The sequence below is a fragment of the Aotus nancymaae genome, unplaced genomic scaffold, assembly GCF_030222135.1.
Source record: "Aotus nancymaae isolate 86718 unplaced genomic scaffold, 86718_ANA_hifiasm-v0.15.2.pri h1tg000012l, whole genome shotgun sequence".
In the NCBI taxonomy this organism is placed as follows: Eukaryota; Metazoa; Chordata; class Mammalia; order Primates; family Aotidae; genus Aotus; species Aotus nancymaae.
In genome coordinates, this window is record NW_026988423.1 from 22,069,347 (window position 1) to 22,091,796 (window position 22,450).

General features: G+C 51.1%; 1 protein-coding gene across 3 annotated transcripts in view; it reads right to left on the reverse strand.

The window, feature by feature from the left end:
- DSCAML1 (DS cell adhesion molecule like 1) overlaps positions 1-22,450 on the reverse strand; it is a 373,161-nt gene that overhangs the window by 36,239 nt on the left and 314,472 nt on the right. For all 3 annotated transcript variants that reach the window (XR_010342409.1, XM_021671177.2, XM_064375453.1), the window contains exons 15-19: positions 14,624-14,791; positions 12,871-12,941; positions 7,586-7,826; positions 4,066-4,212; positions 1,393-1,548 (exon numbers count right to left, since the gene is read on the reverse strand). Coding sequence is in view for 2 of the 3 variants with exons in the window: in XM_021671177.2 (XP_021526852.2) it covers positions 1,393-1,548; positions 4,066-4,212; positions 7,586-7,826; positions 12,871-12,941; positions 14,624-14,791 (783 nt within the window). In the remaining variant the exon portion in view is untranslated. The remainder of the gene's footprint in view (positions 1-1,392; positions 1,549-4,065; positions 4,213-7,585; positions 7,827-12,870; positions 12,942-14,623; positions 14,792-22,450) is intronic.

A 22,450-nucleotide genomic window follows, 5' to 3' on the forward strand; every position in this document is an offset into this window, starting at 1 on the left:
GTGGAGGCGCTTATGGCTCAGTCCGTGCATCAGAATAGGAGGCAAGAAGAAGCGTGGGGGCCCCAGGGGCTCATTTCTGGAGGCCAAAAGGTGCCTAAGTGTGGCCCTGAGGCCTCGGATGGGACTGACCTCTAGATGCCATCTCAGTCTCCACACGAGAGCAGGTGGCTCTGCCCGGAACTGTCCCAGGAGGCCTTGATGGGAGGATTAATGACAGGAAAAGTAGGGCAGGCAGGTTGGTAAATATTGAATTGCTCAGAGCTTAAGGGGAGAGGGGGCCTGCTGGAGGGGAGAGGAAGGGAGAGCCAGGAGATTAAGCTGAGCTGGGAGCTGGTCCAGTCACCGGGCACTGGGCAACACGGCGGCTTGTCTGCCACCACTACCAGCCCGAGTCACTCCTTTTCAATGTGTCAAACCCTTCCAGTGCCTTTGCCCAAATAGGACCTAGACTCTGGGTCTCCATATCCCTTGAAAAAACTAAGAGCGGGTGGGGAGGAAGCCATATGGCAAGGGTGTGTCTGGCTTCTGTGCCTGCTGCGTGCCAGTCGCTTGTCACACCTCTTCTTGTAACGGGGCACCTGGCCTGGAGTGCTCACCTATGAGACAACTAAGTGATGGAGCTGGGACCAGGAGGGGAAGTAAGTGGTGGGGCTGCAGGCAGGAGCCCAGAGCTGTGTGCCATTCACACATGCGCCTCCTGGACATGGCATTCCATAGGAATGGTGGCCCCTGGGGTCCTGCAGCTCCAGGCCTGTGTGAAAACCTGGTCCCTCTGGCCTGTTTCTTCCTGGGCTGACTTCATCCCAGCCTCCCCTTTCCCCTGACCTTACTGTGTCACTCTGTCCTTGAGTCTGGCCCCCTGCCTCTGACTTTCCTCCAGTCCTGCCCCATGAGGGAGGGCTTTGAGATCACCGAGCTCCAAATGGAGACATACACTCATCCCTGCCTTGACAGTCCAGGGCCGGGACCATGCTGTGGCCTCTGTGGGTGACTGTGAAGTCCCTAACCCAGGATGTGCTGAGCGATGCTCCTGCTCCCCCAGCCCCTACATCTGTATCCAAAGGAAAGCAGGCTGAACCTCACAGGGGAGCCAGTGCCACAGAAAGAATGCTCTTGGGGTGGGAGGAGAGGGCTCCTTCGGCCTCTGACTCAATGCTGCAGAGAGCAGGTGTGTGTAGGGGGGTGCGTGGGGAGGTGTCGGAGGTTCACAGTTGCTTCCCCGCTCATGCATGAATCCCAGAGCATTTCCCCAGAGTCCTCAAGGCCACCCTCCAGTGATTCAAAAGGCAGGAGAAAGGACAGTACCCTGCTCTCACCCTGCCTCCTGGGGTGAGGTTGGGGTGAGCAGTGGGCAGCAGGGCCAGCCCGTCCCGAGGAGAGGGCTGGACTCACCGTCCTCCTTGGTCTGGATGTAGAGCACGCTGCTGCGCACGCCGTCCCCCGCCTGGGTGTAGGCCAGCACCTGGACGCTGTAGTTGGTGAACTTCTCCATGCCCCGCAGCTCCACCCGCTCCCGCGTGGTGGTGATGTTCTGCATCTCGCCCCACTCTGCCGGAGACCAGCAAACTCCGAGGGCCCGGCTCTGCCAGGCTGTGGTCCCTGCTGCCACCCCTGCTGCAAACTCTGCTCACACCTACCGCACCGGCTCAGCCCTCCACTCCATGGTGGCCAGGACTGGAGGGTCTTTCACCTCGAGGTACCCAGGAGCAGATGCGGGCCACTGCCTCGAGGCCACATCTCTCTATGGGGCCCAGTGAGGGTGAGCCACAGATGCTGGCCTGGCCCCGGCCTCAGCTGACCTTGCACCAGCTTCACCTTGCTACACTCTGTAAAACGCCTCTCTCTCCATCTCTCCAAACGACGTTTCTCCCTCCTGTCACCCAACTCCCTTCCCATGGGAGAGCCTGGAGTGGCTTGGACCTGGATGGAGGAGGTCCTGTCCAGGAGGGACAGCTCAGCAGCCACTCTTCCTGCTGCCCAGCCACCTTGGGCTGCCAGACCTCCCTGGGCACTTAACCCAGGGATGACGTGTGACAGGCTGAGGCTGCCTCCCCTGCCTCTGACTGCTCCTGGGCCAGCACCCTGGACTCTCAGTTGGGGTAAGGGACTGAGTGACCCATCCGCCTTCTCCCCACCATTGGAGACACCCAGCCATTCCCTGCACAGAAAGCCTGGGTGAGGCTGGTGGAGCTGACACCCTTAGCCAGGAAGGGTGGGGAGACTCCTCAGACTCAGGGAGGATACAACTTCCCGGCCCTACAAGGACCTTCTCATAGACTCTAAAAAGGAGCTTAGGGAGAGGGTCCCTGGGGGCCAGAGGCTTAGAAGGAGGAAAAGGGACAGACTCTGGAGCCTTCTGCTAGGACTGCTGGGCTTTCAGAAAGACAGGTCCAGCAGCGGGCCGGGGACCAGCCTTGTAGAGATGAGTGCCTGGAGACCCCTTCCCAGCACCTCACTGATGGTCCAGGACAGGCAAAAGGCCAAGGTGGAGGGCCTGGCCAGGGAAGGCGGCAGCTGCTGGGATCCAGAGGGCAAGAAGGCCGTGCCCAGCGTGAGGAGACTCCAGGTGAGTGCAGGAGGATCCTCAGGGGCTGGAGCAACAGGGCCTTCCTCTCCTGGAGTCAGAAACCAGGTGGGCCTGCCCGCGACTGGAGCCAGAGAGAGACTCAGGAAGACGGCAGCGTGGCCAAGGGTCCAGCTGGTCTTTGGGGATTACCGAGGACAATACATTCTTTAGGGGCTGAGCTGGGGAAGCCCGGGGGCTTGGAAAAGAGGAAGTGAGTTCTGGAAAACAGGGAACCACCCTTTACTTGGCTGCACACAGATACGGATGTAGTGAGGCCACATTGTGAGCAGTGGGGCCTGGCACTGCACAGCAAAAGAACTAGGGAGGCCTTCAGGCAGCTCGCCCTGAGCTAGAGCCTCTGCTTTCTGTGGGAGAGGGTGGGGGCGGTGGTGGGGAAAGACACTTCCTGCTGGCGGGTCTGGGCAGAGCAGAATCGGGATGGGAGAGGGGACTGTGAGTGCTGGACAAAGGACTGTTAGCTGGGTTCCAAGGTCCTCCAGGAAAGAAGAGAGGGCCCAGGGGGCTGGGAGGCAAGAAGTGCAGGAGCCAGGTGGGAGGCAAACTCATTTAGTCCTCTGTGGCTTCTGAGGTGACTAAGGGCTTTGGTGGAATGTTTCCATAGTCTGGGACGCTGGGCCTCTGGCCTGTGTGAGCTATAAGCCTCCAGGTCACATGAAGGTCCGTGTAACCAGCGGGCAGGAGCTTGGTGTGCCTCCGGGATGCTACTCAAATGTGTTGCACATTCCAGGGCGAGGAAGCCATTCTAAAGTTTGGGCCGTCTTACTGGTTTTTCTCCATTTGCCATTCCTACCCCCCAGCTCCACTGTGTGCACCTCGCTGCCCTTCTCTGGGTCCCGGGCGGCTTGTCTGCACAGAAAACACGCCTTGCTGCGTGCCTGGCTCCAGCTGGGTTTGGGCAAGGGAGGCTCTCCCTGGGTTCTGGTAGCCCCGCTTCCTCCCTTGCCCCTTGGCCTTAGGTGCTGATGGCTTCCTGCTGGTGCTGGTCCCAGGTGCTCACCCTCCCTCCTCAGTCCCTTCATTAAACTCTTTGATCACCCCATTTGAGTGTACTGACCGTTCCCCACAGGACACTGACTCACACAGCCATAAAGGCCTAATATCAACACGTTAAATTAGGAAAGCCAGTATGCCCCTATCATGCCCCCAATACTTTGCCAAACACACGCTGTTGTCTGGGAGTAGCTGGGTGTCTCCTTTCCTCACCAGAGATGCCACCCTGTGTACCACCACCCCGTTGCCCCTGGCTCTGACCCCAGGTGAACACGGAGGTGTGCCATTGAGTCCTGAGCCTCTTCCTCACATCCCCTGGCCCCATGGCCATTATTGCCCCTTGTGGCCTCCTCAGGTGGAGAAGAGGGGGCTGCCCTTCCTCTTGCCATGCAGTGGGAGGATGCTTAGCTCTAACTACGCCTGGAAGCAGACCCCACTGACCCTGCGCCTCTCCCATGAGGCCCAGCCATCAGTCCCAGCAGACTCACCTCCATCAACGTAGAGGGACCAGAAGATGACCCGATAGCCTTTGAGGACACCATTGAGGGTGCTGCGTGGGGGCTCAGACCAAGAGATGACAGCCACATCAGAAGTGATGGACAGGGCCCGGACGTTCTCGGGGGGCTGGCTGGGCACTGCAGGGGTGGGGGGAGAGCCAAGGGTCCAGTCAGTCTTGGGTGTGAATGGCAGCATGGCATATGTGTCCCAGGCCAGGCCCCGCAATCCAACCAGAGGAGCGTCCAGTTAGACAAGTGGAGGGACCTCCTGCCTCGAGGATCCTGAGGGTTGGTGCAGGGAGGCCGGGAAGTGAACCAAGTCTCCGTGTCTGGAGATTGAGGCAGACAGAGATCTTTACAGACTGGTTCCTTGCTCTCCGAGTAGCACATTCCTGGTTCTGGCTAAATCCGGGGGAAGAAGGTAATGAACTCTGAGCATGAGTCCCTGGAAATTCCCCAATGGGCCACCACAGCCCAGGGGGATCCTGCTTTGATGAATGTGACGGACCTGGAAGGCCACCAAGCCAGCCCTGGAGGTGTCTGCAATGCATCATCTCATCTGACAGCTGCCTCTGTGTCATCTGACTGAGGGTCTGGGCCAAGGCCTGGTTTTAGGGACTCCTGTGTCCTTGTGCCAAGCTGAAGGGAAGGCAAAGAAGGGAAGAGGACCTCGGCTAACCCTGGCGCAGGAGAGAAGCTTCCACTGGGACCTTTGGGACCTCTGGGACCATTAAAACTTCGCCCTTGCCCTTGTACTCCAAAAGGCCTGGGGTGATGGGAAGACACTCTCTGGGACCAGCTTAGGTGCGCCACCCTCTCCCTCTGAGATCCACCTTTGAGTTTAAGCTGAGGCCAACCCTCCTGGGTGTGCTGCCGTGCAGCCTGCCCCTTCTGAGATGACAGGTCACGGGAACCCCATGCCCCGGGATCCACCTCAGCTCGGGGGAACTCTGGTGGCACTTCCTGCTGGCATCCGAGGGCCAGGGACAAAGCACAAGACGGAGTTTGCTTCGCTCCGGGTGGGAGAAAGGAGGCACAGGCTGGCTGGAAGGTAATTAGATCCTGTTGCCCCACAAGAGGCAACTCTAATTTTTATGAGCATTTAAATGATAATACATCATCCTAACGATCCTCTTTGAGAATGATTATTGGTTTATATTACTTAGGTGTAAAAATATAAGCACCATGTAATTAGGGACCCAGTGTAATAAACTAATACAGATCGCCCGTTCGAACAAAATGAAGGTAATATAATTATGGAAAAGACACTATTGCTAAAGCAGGGGCCCTTGAATACCCCAGGAGGAGTGCTAATATTGCCAGGAAACGATCAGGATCTGACAGGCTAACGAGGGCCTTAATTAAGTATGAAAAACTGCTGAGCAAATGCTGCTGGAAACTTTCTTCTCCCCTCTCCTCCTTTGTTTTGAAAATGACTCCATAGCCCATGCTGATCTCTCCCTGTTGGAAATCCCAGGGCTCCCCCACCACGAGGCAAGGGAGGTGGTGTTTTGACAGAGACCAGAGGTGGGCCTGGCTTGCCTCTGCCTTGGTGTGGCCAGGGGGGTGCATGGTAGCTTAGTGTGAGGAGGGGCAGGCTGGCCTCCGCTCGGCTAGGCTGGGGGTAGCTGTTCCCCGGACACGACCTCCTCACGCCTCCCGCACCTGCATCACTTGTTCCTGCATCCAGTCTTGCCTCCAAGGAAAAGGGAGGCCTGAGGTGAAGCTGGAAGGGTGTGGGATTCAGGGATTTTGATCCTGACTGTTATTTTCTGGATAGATGGTTCTGGATGGGTTAACCTTCCTGAGCCTTGGCCTCCCTTCATGGATAATGGTGCAACTCTTGGTGCTATGATTCTCAAAGGTGCTCCCTGGACAAGCAGCATTACCTGGGAACTTATTAGAAATAATGCCTCCTTTATTTATTTATTTATTTATTTATTTAAGAGATGGGGTCTTGCTGTATTGCCCAGGCTGGACTCCCGGCTTAGAAATGAACATTCTTGGCCCCCACCTCAGACCTGCTGAAGCAGAAGTTCTGGGGGTTGGAGCCCAGCAACCTGTGTCTCCCAGACCTCCAGGAGGTTCTGCTTTGTGCTCAGGGCTGAGAACCACGTTAGGGCACTGTTTGAATGAACATTCCCGGCACTAAGAGGAGACAAGCTGATCTTCCTCAATCCAGCCAGGCCCGAGGCCAGCATCTCAGGGTGGGAGGTGTGGAGAGGGGTAGCGGGGTCCGCGGGCTGAGGGCTTGGTTGCGGCGCGGCTCTCCTTCTCTGCCATGTGCCTCTCTCCTTCTTTCGGTTCTCCCCTTTTCTCAGGTGCTCGGTGCTCTGGGGCTATCGAAGTTGGCCCCATCTCAAAGCCCAGCTTTTGCCCCACAATCATGAAATGAGAATCTCTGGGGTTGGAGCCTCGCATCGGTATTTTGAAAGTTCCCCAGATAATGCCAACTGGTAGCCAATGTTAGGAACCATTGATAGGAGCGAATCTGCTCTCAGGTGTTTCTGATGTAATGTGTCCCTGTCCCCAGGGTGCTGCATTTTCAGAGAGGACGAGGGAGGGGGAGGACACTGCTTGCTCTGAAGGAATGGCTCTCGAATGGTCAAATGCTTGGTCTCCTGATGGGAATGGGGCACTGGCATTCTGCTCTCTGAACTATTGGGGCGGGGTGGGCAGGCTCAGACTCAGGGGGCTTTAGTCTCAGACTCTAGTTTTGGGTTGGGGCATCAAGAAGGAAGCTTGAGAAAATGCTCTGCTTCTTCTTTTTTCTGCTCTTCAGGGGTCAGAGGTCATCCTGGCCCTTTCTCTGGGAGCATCAGGGGCCATGTCCTTTCTCTCAACCTCGTGCAGTCTCAGGTACCAGCTGGCATCTTTTCTGTACTTGGAGAGCGAGCATGTTCCTGCTTCCTCCTAACCCTCTCCTCCTGGAGAGACTGGGCCCTTTGACATACTAATCAGTGTGTGGGGTTCTTTCCAGTCATGGAAGAATGAAGACTTTAAAAACTGGGCTCTAAATCCTCTGCCGCATGCATGTTAGGATTTCTTAACTCCTCAGCCTCATCTCAGCTCTTAAAACAGATGGTGGGCAGGTTCCAGACTAGAACACAAAGGCAATTTGGCTCCTGCCCTCTTCCCAAGAAGTTGTAAAGGAGGAGAAATAGGACCCAGGGGTAGAGAAAAGAGAGAGGGGTTAGGGTGCCAGGAAGAAGGAGGAAGGCAGACGGAGAAGTGTGGATGGGGAGACAGGTGGACCGACAAGTGCTCAGACAGGCCAACAGAGCATTGGCCAAAAGGATGGAGAGGCCCGGTATGCTGCATGGACCATGCGTCCCTCGAGGAGCCAATGGACACAAGGAAATGGTGGGGATGCAGAGAGCCTGTGTGCACCACAGGACCAAGATGGAGCCCAGGGGAAAGTGGAGGGACCCACAAGCCCTCTCTGGCAACCCTGGCTCTGCCCTTGGGATCTGTGGGATCTGTGCCCACTCCCCTCTGCTGGGGCCCTCACCGTCCTCCAGAGTGGTGGCATTGATCTCGCTGGATGAGGGCCCCGTGCCAGCCCGATTGAAGGCCTGGACCACCACACCATACTGGGCGAACTTCTTGAGGTTGTCCAGGGTGTAGACCTCGCTGTCCCCCGTGGCCTTCATCTCCACGATGCTGTACTGCCCGCTGCTGCCGGGGCTGTTCTCTCTGTAACCGATCTGGTAGCCCCGGATGACACCATTCTGCAGCTCCTTCTTGGGTGCCTGTGAGCATGGGGAAGGGGCAGGGACAAAAACACGGTGACACTCTGAGATGATGCTTAAAACCAAAGTCAGATCGTGTCACACCTCTGCCCCCAGCCCTTAGAAGTCTCCAGTCTCACTCGGAGTGAAAATCAAAGTCCTTACAATTGCTACACGGCCCTGTGTGACCTGACCTCCCATTACCTCTCAGATCCTCTCCTGTGCCCCTCGCTTCCTGCTCCCCCAGCACTCTGGGCTCTTTAACCACATCCTCAGCTCAGGGGAAACGCTCCTTTGAAAGTGCGCACCCTCCTTTCTGCCGCGTCCTTGCCGAAATGCCTCTTCTGAATGCGGCTTTCCTTAGCTCCTTATGTAAGACCGCTCCCTGCCTCTCTCCGGCACTCCTAAGGTTTCTTCCCGGTTTATTTTCCTCCACAGGACTTAGCATCATCTGACAGCCTATAAATTTCACTTATGCATTTGCCTGTCTGCCTGCATTAGAACGGAAGCACCGTGAGGACGAGGAGGAAGGAGTCTGCTTTGTTACTGTTGCACTGTCCGTGTCTAGAATGGTGCCTGGCACACAATGGGCCCTCAACACATGTTGAACAAATGAATGAATGAATGAATGAATGAATAGGGATATCATTTGACCTGGGTTCAGGGACCTAGGAAAAATGGAACAGCAGACAAAAAGTAATCAGATGGAGAGGGAGGTGAGCAATTAGTTTGAATAAAAAGAAAGAGCCCCAAGATTCCATTTCACATCCGTTAGGATGGCTTTTATAACAATAATGGAAAGTAAGTGGTGGTGAGGATGGAGAAATGGGAACCTTGTAGATTGTTGGTGGGAATGGAAAGAGGTGCAGCTACCATGGAAAAGAGTTTGGCAGTTCCTCAAAAGGCTAAACATAGAATTACCATACCATCCAGCAATTCCATTCCTAGGGTTTATGCCCAAAATAATGGAAAACAGGGATTCACAGAGATACTCGTACACCCATGTTCATAGCAGCATTATTCAGAATAGCCAGAAGGTGGAAGCAACTCAAGTGTTCACCGGGAGATGAGTGAAGAAGCAGAATGCAATATAGCAATACAATGGAATAGTATGCAGCCATGAAAGGGAGAAAACTCTGACATCCGTCACAACATGGATGAACCTTGATTGAGAATTAGGCCAGACACAAAAGGACAAAAACTATTGTCTGAGTCCACTTATGAGGCACCTAGAATAGTCAAAATCAGAGAGAAGAAAATAGAGGGGCCGGGCGTGGTGGCTTATACCTGCAATCCCAGCAGTTTGGCAGGCCGAGGTTGGTGGATCACTTGAGGTCAGGAGTTTGAGACCAGCCTGACCAACATGGAGAAACCTTGTCTCTACCAAAAATACAAAAAGTTAGCTGGGTATGGTGGCTCATGCCTGTAGTCCCAGCTACTCAGGAGGCTGAGGCAGGAGAATTGCTTGAACTTGGGAGGCGGAGGTTGCAGTGAGCCAAAATAGACAGAGCAACACTCTGTCTCAAAAAAAAAAAAAAATGTGTTGGGGAATAGAGCTTTCGTGGGGAGTTCATGTTCCATGGGTACCGAATTTCAGTGTGAGAGGATGAAAAGGTTCTGGAGGTGGCTAGCGGTGATGGTGGCACCTCGTTGTGAATGTGCTTACTGCTATTGAGCTGCACACTAGAACATGGTTAAAATGGTAAATTTTAAGTTATATGTATTTCATTAAAACTAAAAAAAAAAAAAAAAAACTTTGGGAGGCTGAGGCAGGTAGATCACGAGGTCAGGAGATTGAGACCATCCTGGCTAACACGGTGAAACTCCGTCTCTACTAAAAATTCAAAAAATTAGCCGGGCGTGGCGGCATGTACCTGTAATCCCAGCTATTCGGGAGGCTGAGGCAGGAGAATTGCTTGAACCAGGGGTGCGGAGGTTGCAGTGAGCCAAGATCATGCCACTGCACTCCAGCCTGGGCAACAGAACAAGACTTCATCTCAAAAAAAAAAAAAAAAAAACCTAAAGAAAAAAAGATCCCTGACTTTCACCTGGATGGGTGCAGCCCCTCTGGGAACACTAAGGCTGCATTGCCCCAGACACCATGGCCAGGGACTGGGGAGTGGTAAGGGCTGAGGCCTGAATGAGCCCTGGATGGAGGCACAGAGTTGGCAAGGACTTGGAAGTTAAAAGGGGCTGGTGGGAATGAAGACTGACCCCAGTCAGCCAGGCGAATGGAGAAACTCCACTGGCATCAGTCTGGGGCTGGAAAACCCTCTCACCCCAGGTTTGAACCCTGATACACACGCAGCCAGATGCGCATGCGCACACACATACACACACGCATAGACATCCCAGTATATCCATTCACACCCAGAACAAAGAACACATATCCAGACCCATCAAAGCAAACATCTTAATCCACATCCCCACTCCCGACCAGATACATTTAGATCCACAAATAGAAACTGGCTCCTTTAATGACGGGGCCTGCCCATCTATAAATTGAGACAGAACACCTACCCCAGTGCATTTAAAAACAGCTTGAATCAGGGTTTTAAAGACAATGAAGTTAATTTAAAAGCCCACCTTTTATTGTAGTAAAAAATAGTGAGATCAAAAACAATTAAGTTAGTAAAACAGCCCTATTGCTTTTTTTAGTCAATGGATGTTTTAAATGAACTGCATTTTTAAGCTCACTGTTAACTCAATAAAATGAAGTTTTTAATTTAACATAATTGTTCTGAACTCACTAAATAGGTGTGTGTGTGTGTGTGTGTGTGTGTGTGTGTGTTTAATTGACTTGACTTTTTGTTGCTGCTTGAATGTTTCTCTCTGCACTTGGGCGGTCCTGCTTGCTGGTCTGTAAGTGGACACATTTTAATATTTGGGTCTTGTAGCTACACATATATGTCTTTGCACACACACACACACACACACACACACACACACCATTACAGATATAAATGTGTCTTCGAGAGCCTGAGACCTTCTTCTTCACACTGACACCTATTCTCACGTTTCACGTACGTATATCTATACTGACACACACTGAATATCATTATACTATGCCACAGATGCCTACATGCCCAGAGCTTTGTATACCATGATATACATTTGGCACAAAATCAAATCTGCTTCCAACCACGTCAACATATACTGACAGGCCTCAGACAGGCACGCAGGCATGCCCCAATCCATCCATCCAGATAGATTCACATATTTATACAAACCTTCATAGATCCTTCCTCTCTCTTTTTTCCTTCCCTTCTCTGTCTCCCTCTCTTTCTCCTCCTCTGTCCCCCTCCCCAAACAGCCACACTCAAGATTTAAATCAATCTTAACAATATTTCTCTGAAGCATTAAGAAATCGATAGGACTGATTGCAAATTTATGTCATAAAGCAGGGGCGATCCATCTCGTGGAAAGAGTCTTAAAATGAAGTGACTTATCTTCAAGTGAATCTTTATTTTTCATTAATCTGTTTCTCAATGTTAAAAAAAAGAATCCCCTGAGAAGTCAGCCCAAAATTTATTGACCAGCTGGTTCATTCTGAAGTTCTAACTTTCTAATCAATTTTATTTTTCATTATGAGACTTTGGAGAAATAAATCTGATTCTAAATTTTTATCGACCTCTGGGTCAGAGCTTTGTAGTCTGACGTCTCAGTATTTTACATATTTATTCATCCCTGCCCCCACCTCCTGGCTAGGATACAGGTCCATAGCGAGGACGCAGCCAAGGGTTTGGGATTGGATGCTGGGCCTCACCCCAATTTCTGAGGACAGCCCTGGAACCCAGATCTGAATCAGGAGAGGAAGGCTGGCTCCAGGTATCCACTAGGCAGGCCGCCCCCAGGAAGGATCAACTGCCCAGCCCCACCTCACTTTCCTCTCGGTCATGCCTCTGGGAGGAAGGAGCCAGGCTGCCGCTATGTGTGTGAGTGTGCGTGCACATGGTCTTATGAAAAATATCACTGGGTCCTTCTGAATCTCTCTCATTCTCAAGTCAACCTTTCTAAAGAGCCCAGAAGAGGGACCCAAGCATGTGGGCTTTTCCTATCAGGAGGAGAGTCAGACAGTCACCTTGGACAATTGGTCCCTGATGGAGACGGGCAGCCCCCAAGCCCCACTGTTGAGATGGGAAAGCTCCAGGAAGAACACAGACAGCCCTGAGAATGCTCTCTGATCCAGAACCCTGTGCAGTGGCTGTGGAGGGAAGACTGGCTGGGGCTGCAGGCTCCGTGTTGAAGTCTGAGCCCTGTCTCTGCTACGCGAGCCACCTCACTTCTCGTCTCCACGGCCTCCTCTGGTGGAAGGGGATAAAAGTGCCTTCTCTGGCTGCTTCCCAGGAATGAGGAGAGGGTCAGATAAGTTGGTAAAGAGAAAGCACTTGGAGACTGGAGGATGCAGTGAGACAGGAAGCTCCAGGATTGCCGGCCCTTCGGTACCCAAGGAGGGGTTTGGTGGTAGGGCCAGAGCTGCCCAGGGAAGCATTTCTGGGTCCTGCTTAAGGTCGTTCTGTTCTGTTTCCCTGCCCAGCTGTGGAATCTCCCCAAAGATTTTCCTTAAGTAACAGATGCTTCAGTCACCCCCTATAGTTTACAGGTCTTTGTCCTTAGAAATGGCTGTAGCGCACACTGGTCTTTTTTCTCCGCAGAGGTAGAGAGGGCAGTTATTTTCATCTGATGTTAGAGAGGAGGAATTTGGCACAAAATCTAATCTACTTCCAACCTTATTACAACATGTGGCGTTTGGAGGATGGGCCGGCATGGCGGAGGAACCATTTTCCCCACTTGGCACTGCAAGTTTTTCATCTCACCCCAGGAAGAACCTCCATCAGAGAACCAGGGAGGAGAGGCAAGTGGGGATTATTGGGCTGGGGTGTGGGGGACCTGCCATTTGCCTCCCTCTCCGTCCACCCCTCAAATCTTGCTAGGTTTAGTGATAAAACAGGCATGGGCATCATATAAGACTAGAGACTAGCAAGCCTGCTGGGAGCTTCTGTCCTAGATTGAGGAGAGAGGAGGTAAGGACGCATTCCAGGGGAGGTGCCTTAGACACACCTACCTTCCAGGTCACCTGGATGCTCTGTGAGGTCACTGGCTGCAAGGTAACATCCATGGGTGGCCCATCAGGAGCTGAGCAGGGTATCAGAGAAAAGACATTACAAGTCAAGACTTGAAAGAGGAAGGAGTTCTCTGTTCCCACTCCCATCCCCCTGAGCTGGAGGGCTCCTGGGCAGAAGACAAAGCTCAGATGCAGAGAGCAGAGAGCTTCCATTTGCGTTCCCCTGAAAGTATTATAGGTTTTCAATTTCCTCTTCATTCTCCATAATTTGCTGAGAATGTAGCAAACTGATAATAACATACTACTGTACATCCAGTAGGATGGCAAAAGTTTTTAAAAAGTTGAAGAGTATGAAGTATCTACTTCATACAAGAATGTCTAGTGGCAGGAACTCTTACCCTCTGATTATGGGAGAGAAAATTGGTATGATACTTTAGAAAACTTTCTAGCATTTTTTTGGTGAAAGCTAGAAGTATTTGCCTGTTTGATGACTCTGTAATTCTACAACTGCTTCTGTCCCCTAGAGAAGCTCATGAACTCGTACACTAGCATACAAGAATGCTTATAGAAGTATTTTTGTAATAGCTCCAAGCTACAAACAACCTAAATGCCCATCTACAGAATGGACAAACCCACTGTGGTATAGTCATATAATGGAATACTATACAGCACAGAAAAAGTATAAACTATATAGCTATGCTAATGACAGGAATGAAGCTTGCAAAAGTAATATTGATCAAAACAAGCAAGACACAGAAGAATATATGAAGTACGGTGTCATGAATACATTCTACTGGAAAGCAGGCAAAATAAAACTATACAGTTTATTGCCTATACACATTGTGGTGACAGCACAAAAAAGAAAAGCATGAACACTAGTATCACAGAAGTCAGGATACCGATTACTTCAAGGCGAGGGGTGGCGTTATGACCAGAAAGGGGTGCATGGGGGACCTCTGGTATGCTGGCTAATTGATAATGGATGCTGGTTATACTCACTGTTTACCTTATGCTTGCTTATAAAACTGCACATAAATATCATGTGCATTTTTCTGCATTTTTTTTTTTGAGACAGAATCTTGCTCTGTTGCTAGGCTGGAGTACAGTGGTGCAATCTCAGCTCACTGCAATCTCTGCCTCCCAGGTTCAAGTCATTCTCCTGCCTCAGCCTCCTGAGTGGCTGGGACTACAGGCATGCAGCACCACACCTGGCGAATTTTTGTATTTTTAGTAGAGATAGGGTTTCATCATGTTGGCCAGGCTGGTTTTGCACTCCTGACCTCAGATGATCCATCTGCCTCAGCCTCCCAAATTGCTGGGATTACAGGCATAAGCCTCTGTTCCTGGCCTTTTCTGCATTATTTTATATTACATGATAACAAAAGAAAATAGCAAGAGAAATCTTGTTTAAACTTTCAAGAAAATTCCATGATGAGGGTCATAGAAAATGATACAAGCCCTAGTACCCCATCTTTTGCAGATAGGTCTTTCCAGATGCTGGGGCGAGGGAGGTGGGGCAGAATCACAGAGAGCTCCCCCAAACCCAGTATCTGGAGCCCCACATGGAAAAGGGTCAAGCAGAAGGGCCTTCAAAGATCCAGAGGCAGACACAAATGTCTGTTAGGATGCTTTTCCCCACCCCACCCCCTCTAAATGCAAGCTGATTGCCAATGAACAGGATTGAAGTGGGCCCCTGGTGTCCCTGACCCCCGAGGCCAGGGGCAGGGCAGGGGAGGCTGGGCGAGCCGCTCACCTGCCTCCTCGGTGCTGACGGTGAGCTCCTTGCTAGGTTCACTGCGCCCAATCTTGTTGAAGGAGTACATGCGGATGCTGTACACGGATGCTGGGTGCAAGTCCACGATGTTGGCCTGGTTGATGGTGGGGGAGATGTTGCGTGTGGACTGCTTGAAGTCCCAGGAATCTGGAGAGAAGACGCTTATGTCAAAGCACAGCCAGGCAAACTCCAGGACCCCATCCCCGCCTGAAGCACCAGCAAAGCCCAGTCTTAAGTTGGATGCCCCAAGGGGTCCAGCTCACACAGACCGCAGAGAGAGAGCACAGGCCTGAACAACTTCATGGAGGTGCAAAGGGTCTGTCCCATGCAGCTCCAGCTTGGGAGAAGCCTGACTCTTTTCTGCCACTGGCCAGCTTGTGAGCTCAAACTTCAGGCAGAGGTCAGACGAGATGTTCCCCAAGGTTCCTGCCAAGATCACCGTCTGCTTACTCTCCCTGAGGGTCTGACCGGCAGTGTCCTTTTTCCTGGGTCTCTCCTCACTTCAGTGACCTGGTCTAATGGTGGGAAATCCCATCTACCAAGTGGACCCCATGCAAAGTGGGAGGCTAAGTCTCCTCTCCCTTTTTCCTCCTCTTGTGTGTGCTTCTGTATTTCTTTTTCTTGTGCACTTGTGAGGTGATAAACTTGAGTGTGTTTTTTTTTTTTTTTTTGAGATGGAGTCTTGCTCTTTCACCAGGCTGGAGTGCAGTGACATGATCTCGGCTCACTGCAACTCATCTCCCGGATTCAAGTGATTCCCCTGCCTCAGCCTCCTGAGTAGCTGGAACTACAGGTGTACACCACCATGCCTGGCTAATTTTTTTGTATTTTAGTAGAGATGGGGTTTCACCATGACCAGGATGGTCTTGATCTCCTGACCTCATGATCTGTCCGCCTTGGCCTCCCAAAGTGCTGGGATTGTAGGTGTGAGCTACCGCGCCTGGCCAAACTTGAGTGTTATATGTCAGGGTTGAGGGGGACAGACCAAGTACCAGAGTCCCCAGCCCAAACCCTACCCTCATTCCGTCACCAACAGGGGGACAGTTTCTGAGTCATTAGGGTTAGAGATCACCAAAGAGATGATCATGTCCACGATTTATCCAGGGAGACTGGCAGTCCATTTCAGGGCTGGCTGATGTTTAGCAAAATTGTGGGAAGTGGAAAATACCAGATAAATGCCATTCAGGCATCACTAAACAGTGCCTATGCCCATACTGTGACTAGGAACACCCTGCATCTCCAGAGGAATCCAGTCATCTGTTCAATGTATTTTTGCTGCGCACCTACTAGGGGACTCCAGAGGAAATGGGAAGGGGCTGCAATTAACAATGCCTCAGCCTATAATCCCAGCACTTGGGAGGCCAAGGTGGGCGGATCACCTGAGGTCTGGAGTTCAAGACCAGCTGGCCAACATGGTGAAAACTGTCTCTACTAAAAATACAAAAATTAGCTAGGCATGGTGGCACGTCTGTAGTCCCAGCTACTCGGGAGGCTGAGGCAGGAGAATTGCTTGAATCCGGGAGGCGGAGGTTGCAGTGAGCTGAGATTGCACCACTGCACTGCAATCCGGGCCAGAGAGTAGAACTCCGTCTCCAAAAAAAAAAAAAAAAAATCCTTAGCTAGAACCTTCCACACCCCGGATTCTTAACCAAATAACTGTTTTGGTACCTTACTTTGAAAAGAAAAAAAGGCAAGACACAAAGAAACAAGCGGATAGCAGGGCTGAAAAACGTTCCCAGGGCATCTGGATACCACTATTCCAGGTAATTTTCTATGCCTTTAAATCCACAGTACAGTATCATGAAAAAGTCTCCGCAGAAAAGATTAACTTATATTCTCATAGTTTAAATCCTAAATCAGGAACAGAGGCTAGCACATTCTAGAAAGATTAAAAACATTTTTTTTTAGGTTAAAACTAATGCTTGATAGGCTAGGCACCTCATGCCTGTAATCCCAGCACTTTGGGAGGCCGAGGTGGGTGGATCATTTGAGGTCAGGAGTTTGAAAACACCCGGGCCAATATGGTGAACCCTGTTTACTAAAAATACAAAAATTAGCCAGGCATGGTGGTGGGTGCCTGTAGTCACAACTACTCCGGAGGCTGAGATAGGAGAATTGCTTGGATCCCGGAGGTGGAGATTGCAGTGAGCCAAGATCGCGCCACTGCACTCTAGCCTGGGCAACAGAGCGAGACTCCGTCTCAAAAATGAAAAAACAAACAACCCCCTCCGCAAAACCCTAATGCCTGATAAATTAGGAGAACTGGTTCCCAGAAGGCACTGTCCCAGGCCCCCAATTTCTGGTTAGTTGAGATCTTGACGTTCGCAAAACACCACTTATAGCTGCTCAGGCTTAGCATCTGTGAGGGGCACTGGCCCAGCTCCCCATCTGTAATTTTCCATTTACTTCTTTGGCCTCACGAGCCAAAGGAACAAAATGGCAGGCTGCTGGTGCTCAAAAACACATTATTTTCTCCTTGTATTTTAAAACACCCTAACCATGGGAGGATCACTTTGTGGCTGGCAGGGTAAGCTGGAATTGCAAACATGCAGGCTCCTACCTGCTGTGGGCACTCGTTTGTGGGTTTGGGACAGAACAGGCTAGTAATGTGGAGGCAGGTGCTCCCTTCTCTCTGTGACATCCTAGGAGTCAGCGCCAGCTCATAAGTCACATCTGATATGCCCATGTTTATAGGAGAGGGAGAGGGAGCGCAAGTCAGTGCATTCATTTTTGATGAGTGCAGGCAGAGGGAGGAGACTCGGTCGGTGTGTCTGGAGAAGAGGCACTAATATTTACCAAGCACCTGTGGTGTGCCAGGTGCAGCGCTGGGCAATTTAAACTCTCACCATTTACTCCTCACATCTTCCTGTTACATCAGTGCTGCGTCTCTACAGCAGAGGTGACCTTCACGGCACCAAACCCAATTTCCCACCTGGCTTCTTGGGTGTGTCCAACACTTGGCCCTCTCTTCCTTCTTCAGGAAACACTCTCCTATTGGCTTCCTAATTAAACACTCTCTGGCCTTTTGCTTATCTCTTGGGTCAGTTTCTCTGTCTCCATGCAGGTGATTCCTCCTCTACTCTACCAGGAATGGCTTGAGTTCTTCAAGGCTCCACCGAGGCTTCCTTCTCTCTTGGCATGCACTTTCCCCAACCACGCATTCTGTTTTCATCCATGCACTGATACCTCCCAGATTAATATGCAGTCTGGGCCTCTCCTTCCAACTCCAGACCTTAGAGCCAACTTTTTAGTTGATCGCTCATCTTGGGTATTTCACAGATACCTCAAACTCAACCTGTCTAAGACAGAACTCTCGACCATGCACCCTGTTTACCCAGCAACTTCCTGAGTTCCATCTCGGATGGCACCACCATGCTCCATTTCTTGACTCTTCCTTCTCTCCCCTCCCTATCAAGTGTGATAGCTTTTATGTTCTATGTCATTCTTGAATCCCCCCACTTCCCTCCATCTGCATCCCTACCTCAGGCCCAGCCACTGTCATCCCTACTTAAACCAGGGAAATGCCTTCTTCCCTAGCCCTCTGCATGCTCACCATGTCCTGTTTCTTTCATCGGTTCTCCACACTGTAGCCATCCTCCACTCTACAAATACAATCGAGCCCCTCTTACAGGTGAGCATTCCATCTTGGCTCTGAGAGTGGTCTTCTCAAAACACAAATCTGATACTGCCATTCCCTTGCATAAAATTCTTCAATAGTTCTTCCTTGCTCTCAGGATAAAGGTAAAATTTCACAACCTGACCAAGGCCCTGCAACAAGAATTGCTTGAACCCAGGAGGTGGAGGCTGCAGTAAGGCAAGTTTGCGCAACGTGTTTTTGAGCACCGACAGCCTGCCATTTTGTTCCTTTGGCTCCTGCTCCCCTCCCCAGCCTTATCTTTCTCCATTCTTTTCCTCTGAACTCTTCCAGCATTTAGAGGGCCCCCCACCGCCTCAGTCCACAGTATTTTCTCTCAAGGGTTCACTGTTCAGTAGTAACTGCCCAAGTAGATGCCAAACTCCCTGAAGTCAGGATCCCTGTCTGAAACTCTAGTCCTCTCCCCAATTTCACGTGTGCTGGGCACTTACAATGTGCTGTTGATTTTAAACCAGAGCCACTGTTTTCCCCCTTTACTTGGGACTTGGAGTTCCTCTGCACTCTGTGGCCACGATGTACTCTCTGCCAATCCCTTCCTTGCCTCACTTAGCAGCAAATCACAGGAAGGTTGGGTTGGGGAGTGTCCCAGAGAACAACTCCTTCTTTTCTCCTGCTTTTGCCGCCAGTAGTTTGCAGGTGGATTTGACCTTGTGTTCCCAAATCATCTTTGGTGTTAGCACAAAATAGCTCTCTCTCCACAACCTTTCCAGGCTAATGGATCAGAGTCAAACCTGGAAGCCTCTAGCTGATTTTCTAAACTTGATCACTGCCATCTCCCTGACCCTGAATAGCTGAGATTAGGGGCCCTATTTTCTTCCTTTTCCTTTTCAGTTCTCAGAGTACTGAGCTGGCTTTTGTGAATATTGTCTCTTTTAATATTCCCTTTCATGTGAGCCTGGTTTACCCAGATTAACATATTTCATTAAGGGCTCTCTCTCCCTTTCTTCATCAAAGGGTTTATGATGCAAAATGTTCTTCTTAAAAATAAGGAAGCGACTGGGGAGATGTCAGTGCCTTCTGCTCTGTGGGCTGCTTGCTGAGAGGGGACTGGGAATCTCTGTTTTTTCAGGAGATACATTCACCATAGAGGGGACGCAGCTTGGAGAAAAGCCACATCTGGAGCATTTAGCTGCCTGGGCTCAGGAAGCAAATTCATTCTGCATCTCTAATTTTCTCCCTGGATCACGCCTTTGAGACTCCCATGGCAATCTCTTCCCAGCACGGAGAAGAGTCTCCCTGCGTCACAACGACAGCTCATGACATCCCAACACTAGTCCTTCTGACAGTCACACTCCAGTTCCCACAGAACACCATGCCACACCAGGCCAGCTCACCCCATGGTGGCCGGCACAGCCCCTGCACCAGCTTGCACTATGAGGCTGGTGTAGGGGAGGGCCATCCTCAAAGAACCCACCTGTGCTCGGTGCTTGGTGAACACGGGCAAAATGTGGTGTCTGCATTTTTAAATCTGCACAGTGCCATCTGATAGATTTTTGTGGATGGTGCTATTTATCATTCGGCATTCATGTATTATTACTCTGCTGCCTGGAGCCAGAAGTCAGCATGAGTGGGATGGCTTAGAAAGGGCAGACTCGGTAATTTCCCTTGGAAAATTAGCATGATGAGCAACATGGCAGAAATCCTGGCAAAGGCATGGTTGGGGCAAACAATGTCAGAAGCCCATGGTAAGGACCCAGGGTGGGTGTGGCCTGGGGCAGGGGAAGGGGAGAGGGGAAGCAGAGACTCAGGACAGGAATCTATGGGAGAGTACCATGTGCCAGGCTGGGTGCTAGGCACCTCCATGTACGTCATCACACTCCCCTAATCCTCATGGCCTCCCTGAGAATGAAATGTTCCTGCCTCCATCTTATAGATAAGGAGATGCCCAAAGATGTTAAGTAGTCGCTAAAGATCACACAGCTCTGACACCTGGTCAGCCCAAGACCTCAGCTTTGCCAGTGGTTCTTGTTCCACTACTGCACAGGTGCAGGAAGCTGCCCTTAGATACGCCACACACACTTGTGCACACCCCCTCCTTCCTTTGAGTCATCCTCTGTTCCCTTGGATACCTTTTTCCGTTCTCACATAATACAGTTTGTAGCACATTACACGTGATTGGATAGTTCTTTGTAATGGTTCTGAAAGAGTGTGTGTGTGTGTGTATGTTCTCACTCCAACTGCATTGTAAGCTCCAAGGGCACCATTCTGTCTGCTATTTCTTTTTCTTTTTCTACCACATGGCTGGTGCATGATTCTGCAAAAAATATTGGCACTCAGTACATGTGGTTGACTGACAGACACATATATTTCAGCCTGCAAGTCCCATAAGACTATAAATTGCTGCATGAGGTATTTGAGTTAGAAGAGACAGAATAATTTACATTTATTAAAAGTTTACTCTGGCCCCGTGCTATAATAGATGCTTTCTCTTTAATCCTCTAAACAATCCCATGAGGTAAGCATCACCGCTCCCACGTCACTGACGGGGAAGCTGTGCTGTGCCCAGGGTCTCTGCCTGCCTCCAATGATAGCACACTGCAGTTCTCATGGCACGCCAGTTCCTAAATGCCAGGATGTGACAGATGCCTGCCTGGGTGGGCTGTGCTGGAGCCATCCCACCCAAAGGTATGGAAAGAACCGGCTGCCTTCTCAGTGCTCTGGGTCCCGTGACTTATTTCGTTAAGGGTGCAAAGCCCTTGTGGTAGGCAGAGTCTGAGGTTGAGCTTTCATTATTCCTCCCTCCACCCTCCCCACACACCCTGGCATGCCCAGCTGGGGTGGTTGACTGAAGTTCCTCATCCTGCGGGGAGCCAGAAGGGGAAGACATGGATGTGGTCTAAGAATAGCTTCTTCCCTGCCACCTTGCCTTCTGCCTTTCTCTCCAGATGTGTGATGTTCTCCACGTCGCTCCTGCTGAGTGGCGCCCCAGGAGAGGTTCCCACATATTAGAGAGTGGTCAGTGGAGGGGCAGTGGGCATCAGGGCAGCATGGGGGAAGGAGGAGGGGGGAGGAAAGCGAGTGACAGCCCAGGCATCCACCTCCCACCCCAGATGTGCACTGGCAGGGGGGTGGTGTGTGCAATGTCATGCGGGGATGTCACCCTCTGGACCCAGCCCTTCCTGTTTACTCTTGGATGGCCTGTGCCCAACCTCAGGGAGCCCTGAGATGTGACATGGACACAGTCAGCCCTTCTGTCCCCTCTGTCCCCTTTGCCTCATCACATTTCCCCAGCTGCAGGGCTGCAACAGCCTCCTTGCTTTTCTCCTGGATACCAATTTCTTCCACTCACATTCATTCTTCTAAGGCGCCGTGTTGCTCAAGTCTTCCCCCTAGGAGCTCAGACGTTGTTAGTGGCTCTCAATGACCTTCCCCAGCAAGATGAAAGCTCAGCCCAGAGGCCTCCCTTCCAACCTGACCCCAAAGCACCTTTAGACTTACTGCCCATGAATTGCATCTCTGAGCCCCTGTGTTAGATCATAGGCTGCTTACTGGAGTGCACTGCACCCTCCCTTGGTCTCTGTCCTTTACTTTCTCAAGATCTTGGCCTGTTGCCTTTCTGGACCCAAGACCCAGCTCAATGCAGCATCTCCAGGGGACCAGACAGATGCCTTCTCAGATAACCCCTGTTGGCTGAAGTCCCTCCTTGGATCTGTGGCCCTCCTGCACTCAGGTTGAACTCCTGGGTGACTGACTGCAACTAGACCAGAAGCTTCTGAGAATAGGATTTGTCTCTGTCTACATACGTATCAAAGATGACTGACCCAGGGCCCCGGACAGAGTGATTTCTCAAGGGGGGGGACACAGCTTGGAGATTTGCTTTCACATGTCTCACTTCAACTCACTCGCCAACATTTGCTGAGCATCTACTGTGTGGCCGGGTCCTGTGCCAGGTGCTGGAAATGCAAAGGGAACAGGACTTGGCCAATCAAGAGGAGAGGACAGTTGGCTGGCCAATGGCCACTGCCGTGCTAAGTGGGAGTGGAAGAGTCTGGAAGGCTTTAGGAGAAAATGAAATCTCCTATCTAAGCAAGGATCCATAAGAGGAGTCGAGCTGGTAGGGGAAGGAGACTGAGGAAGATTGAATAATCCAGACTCTACTCTTTTCTATGCTTTATTTGTAATTAATTTAATTTGTAATTGTTTTGAGGCGT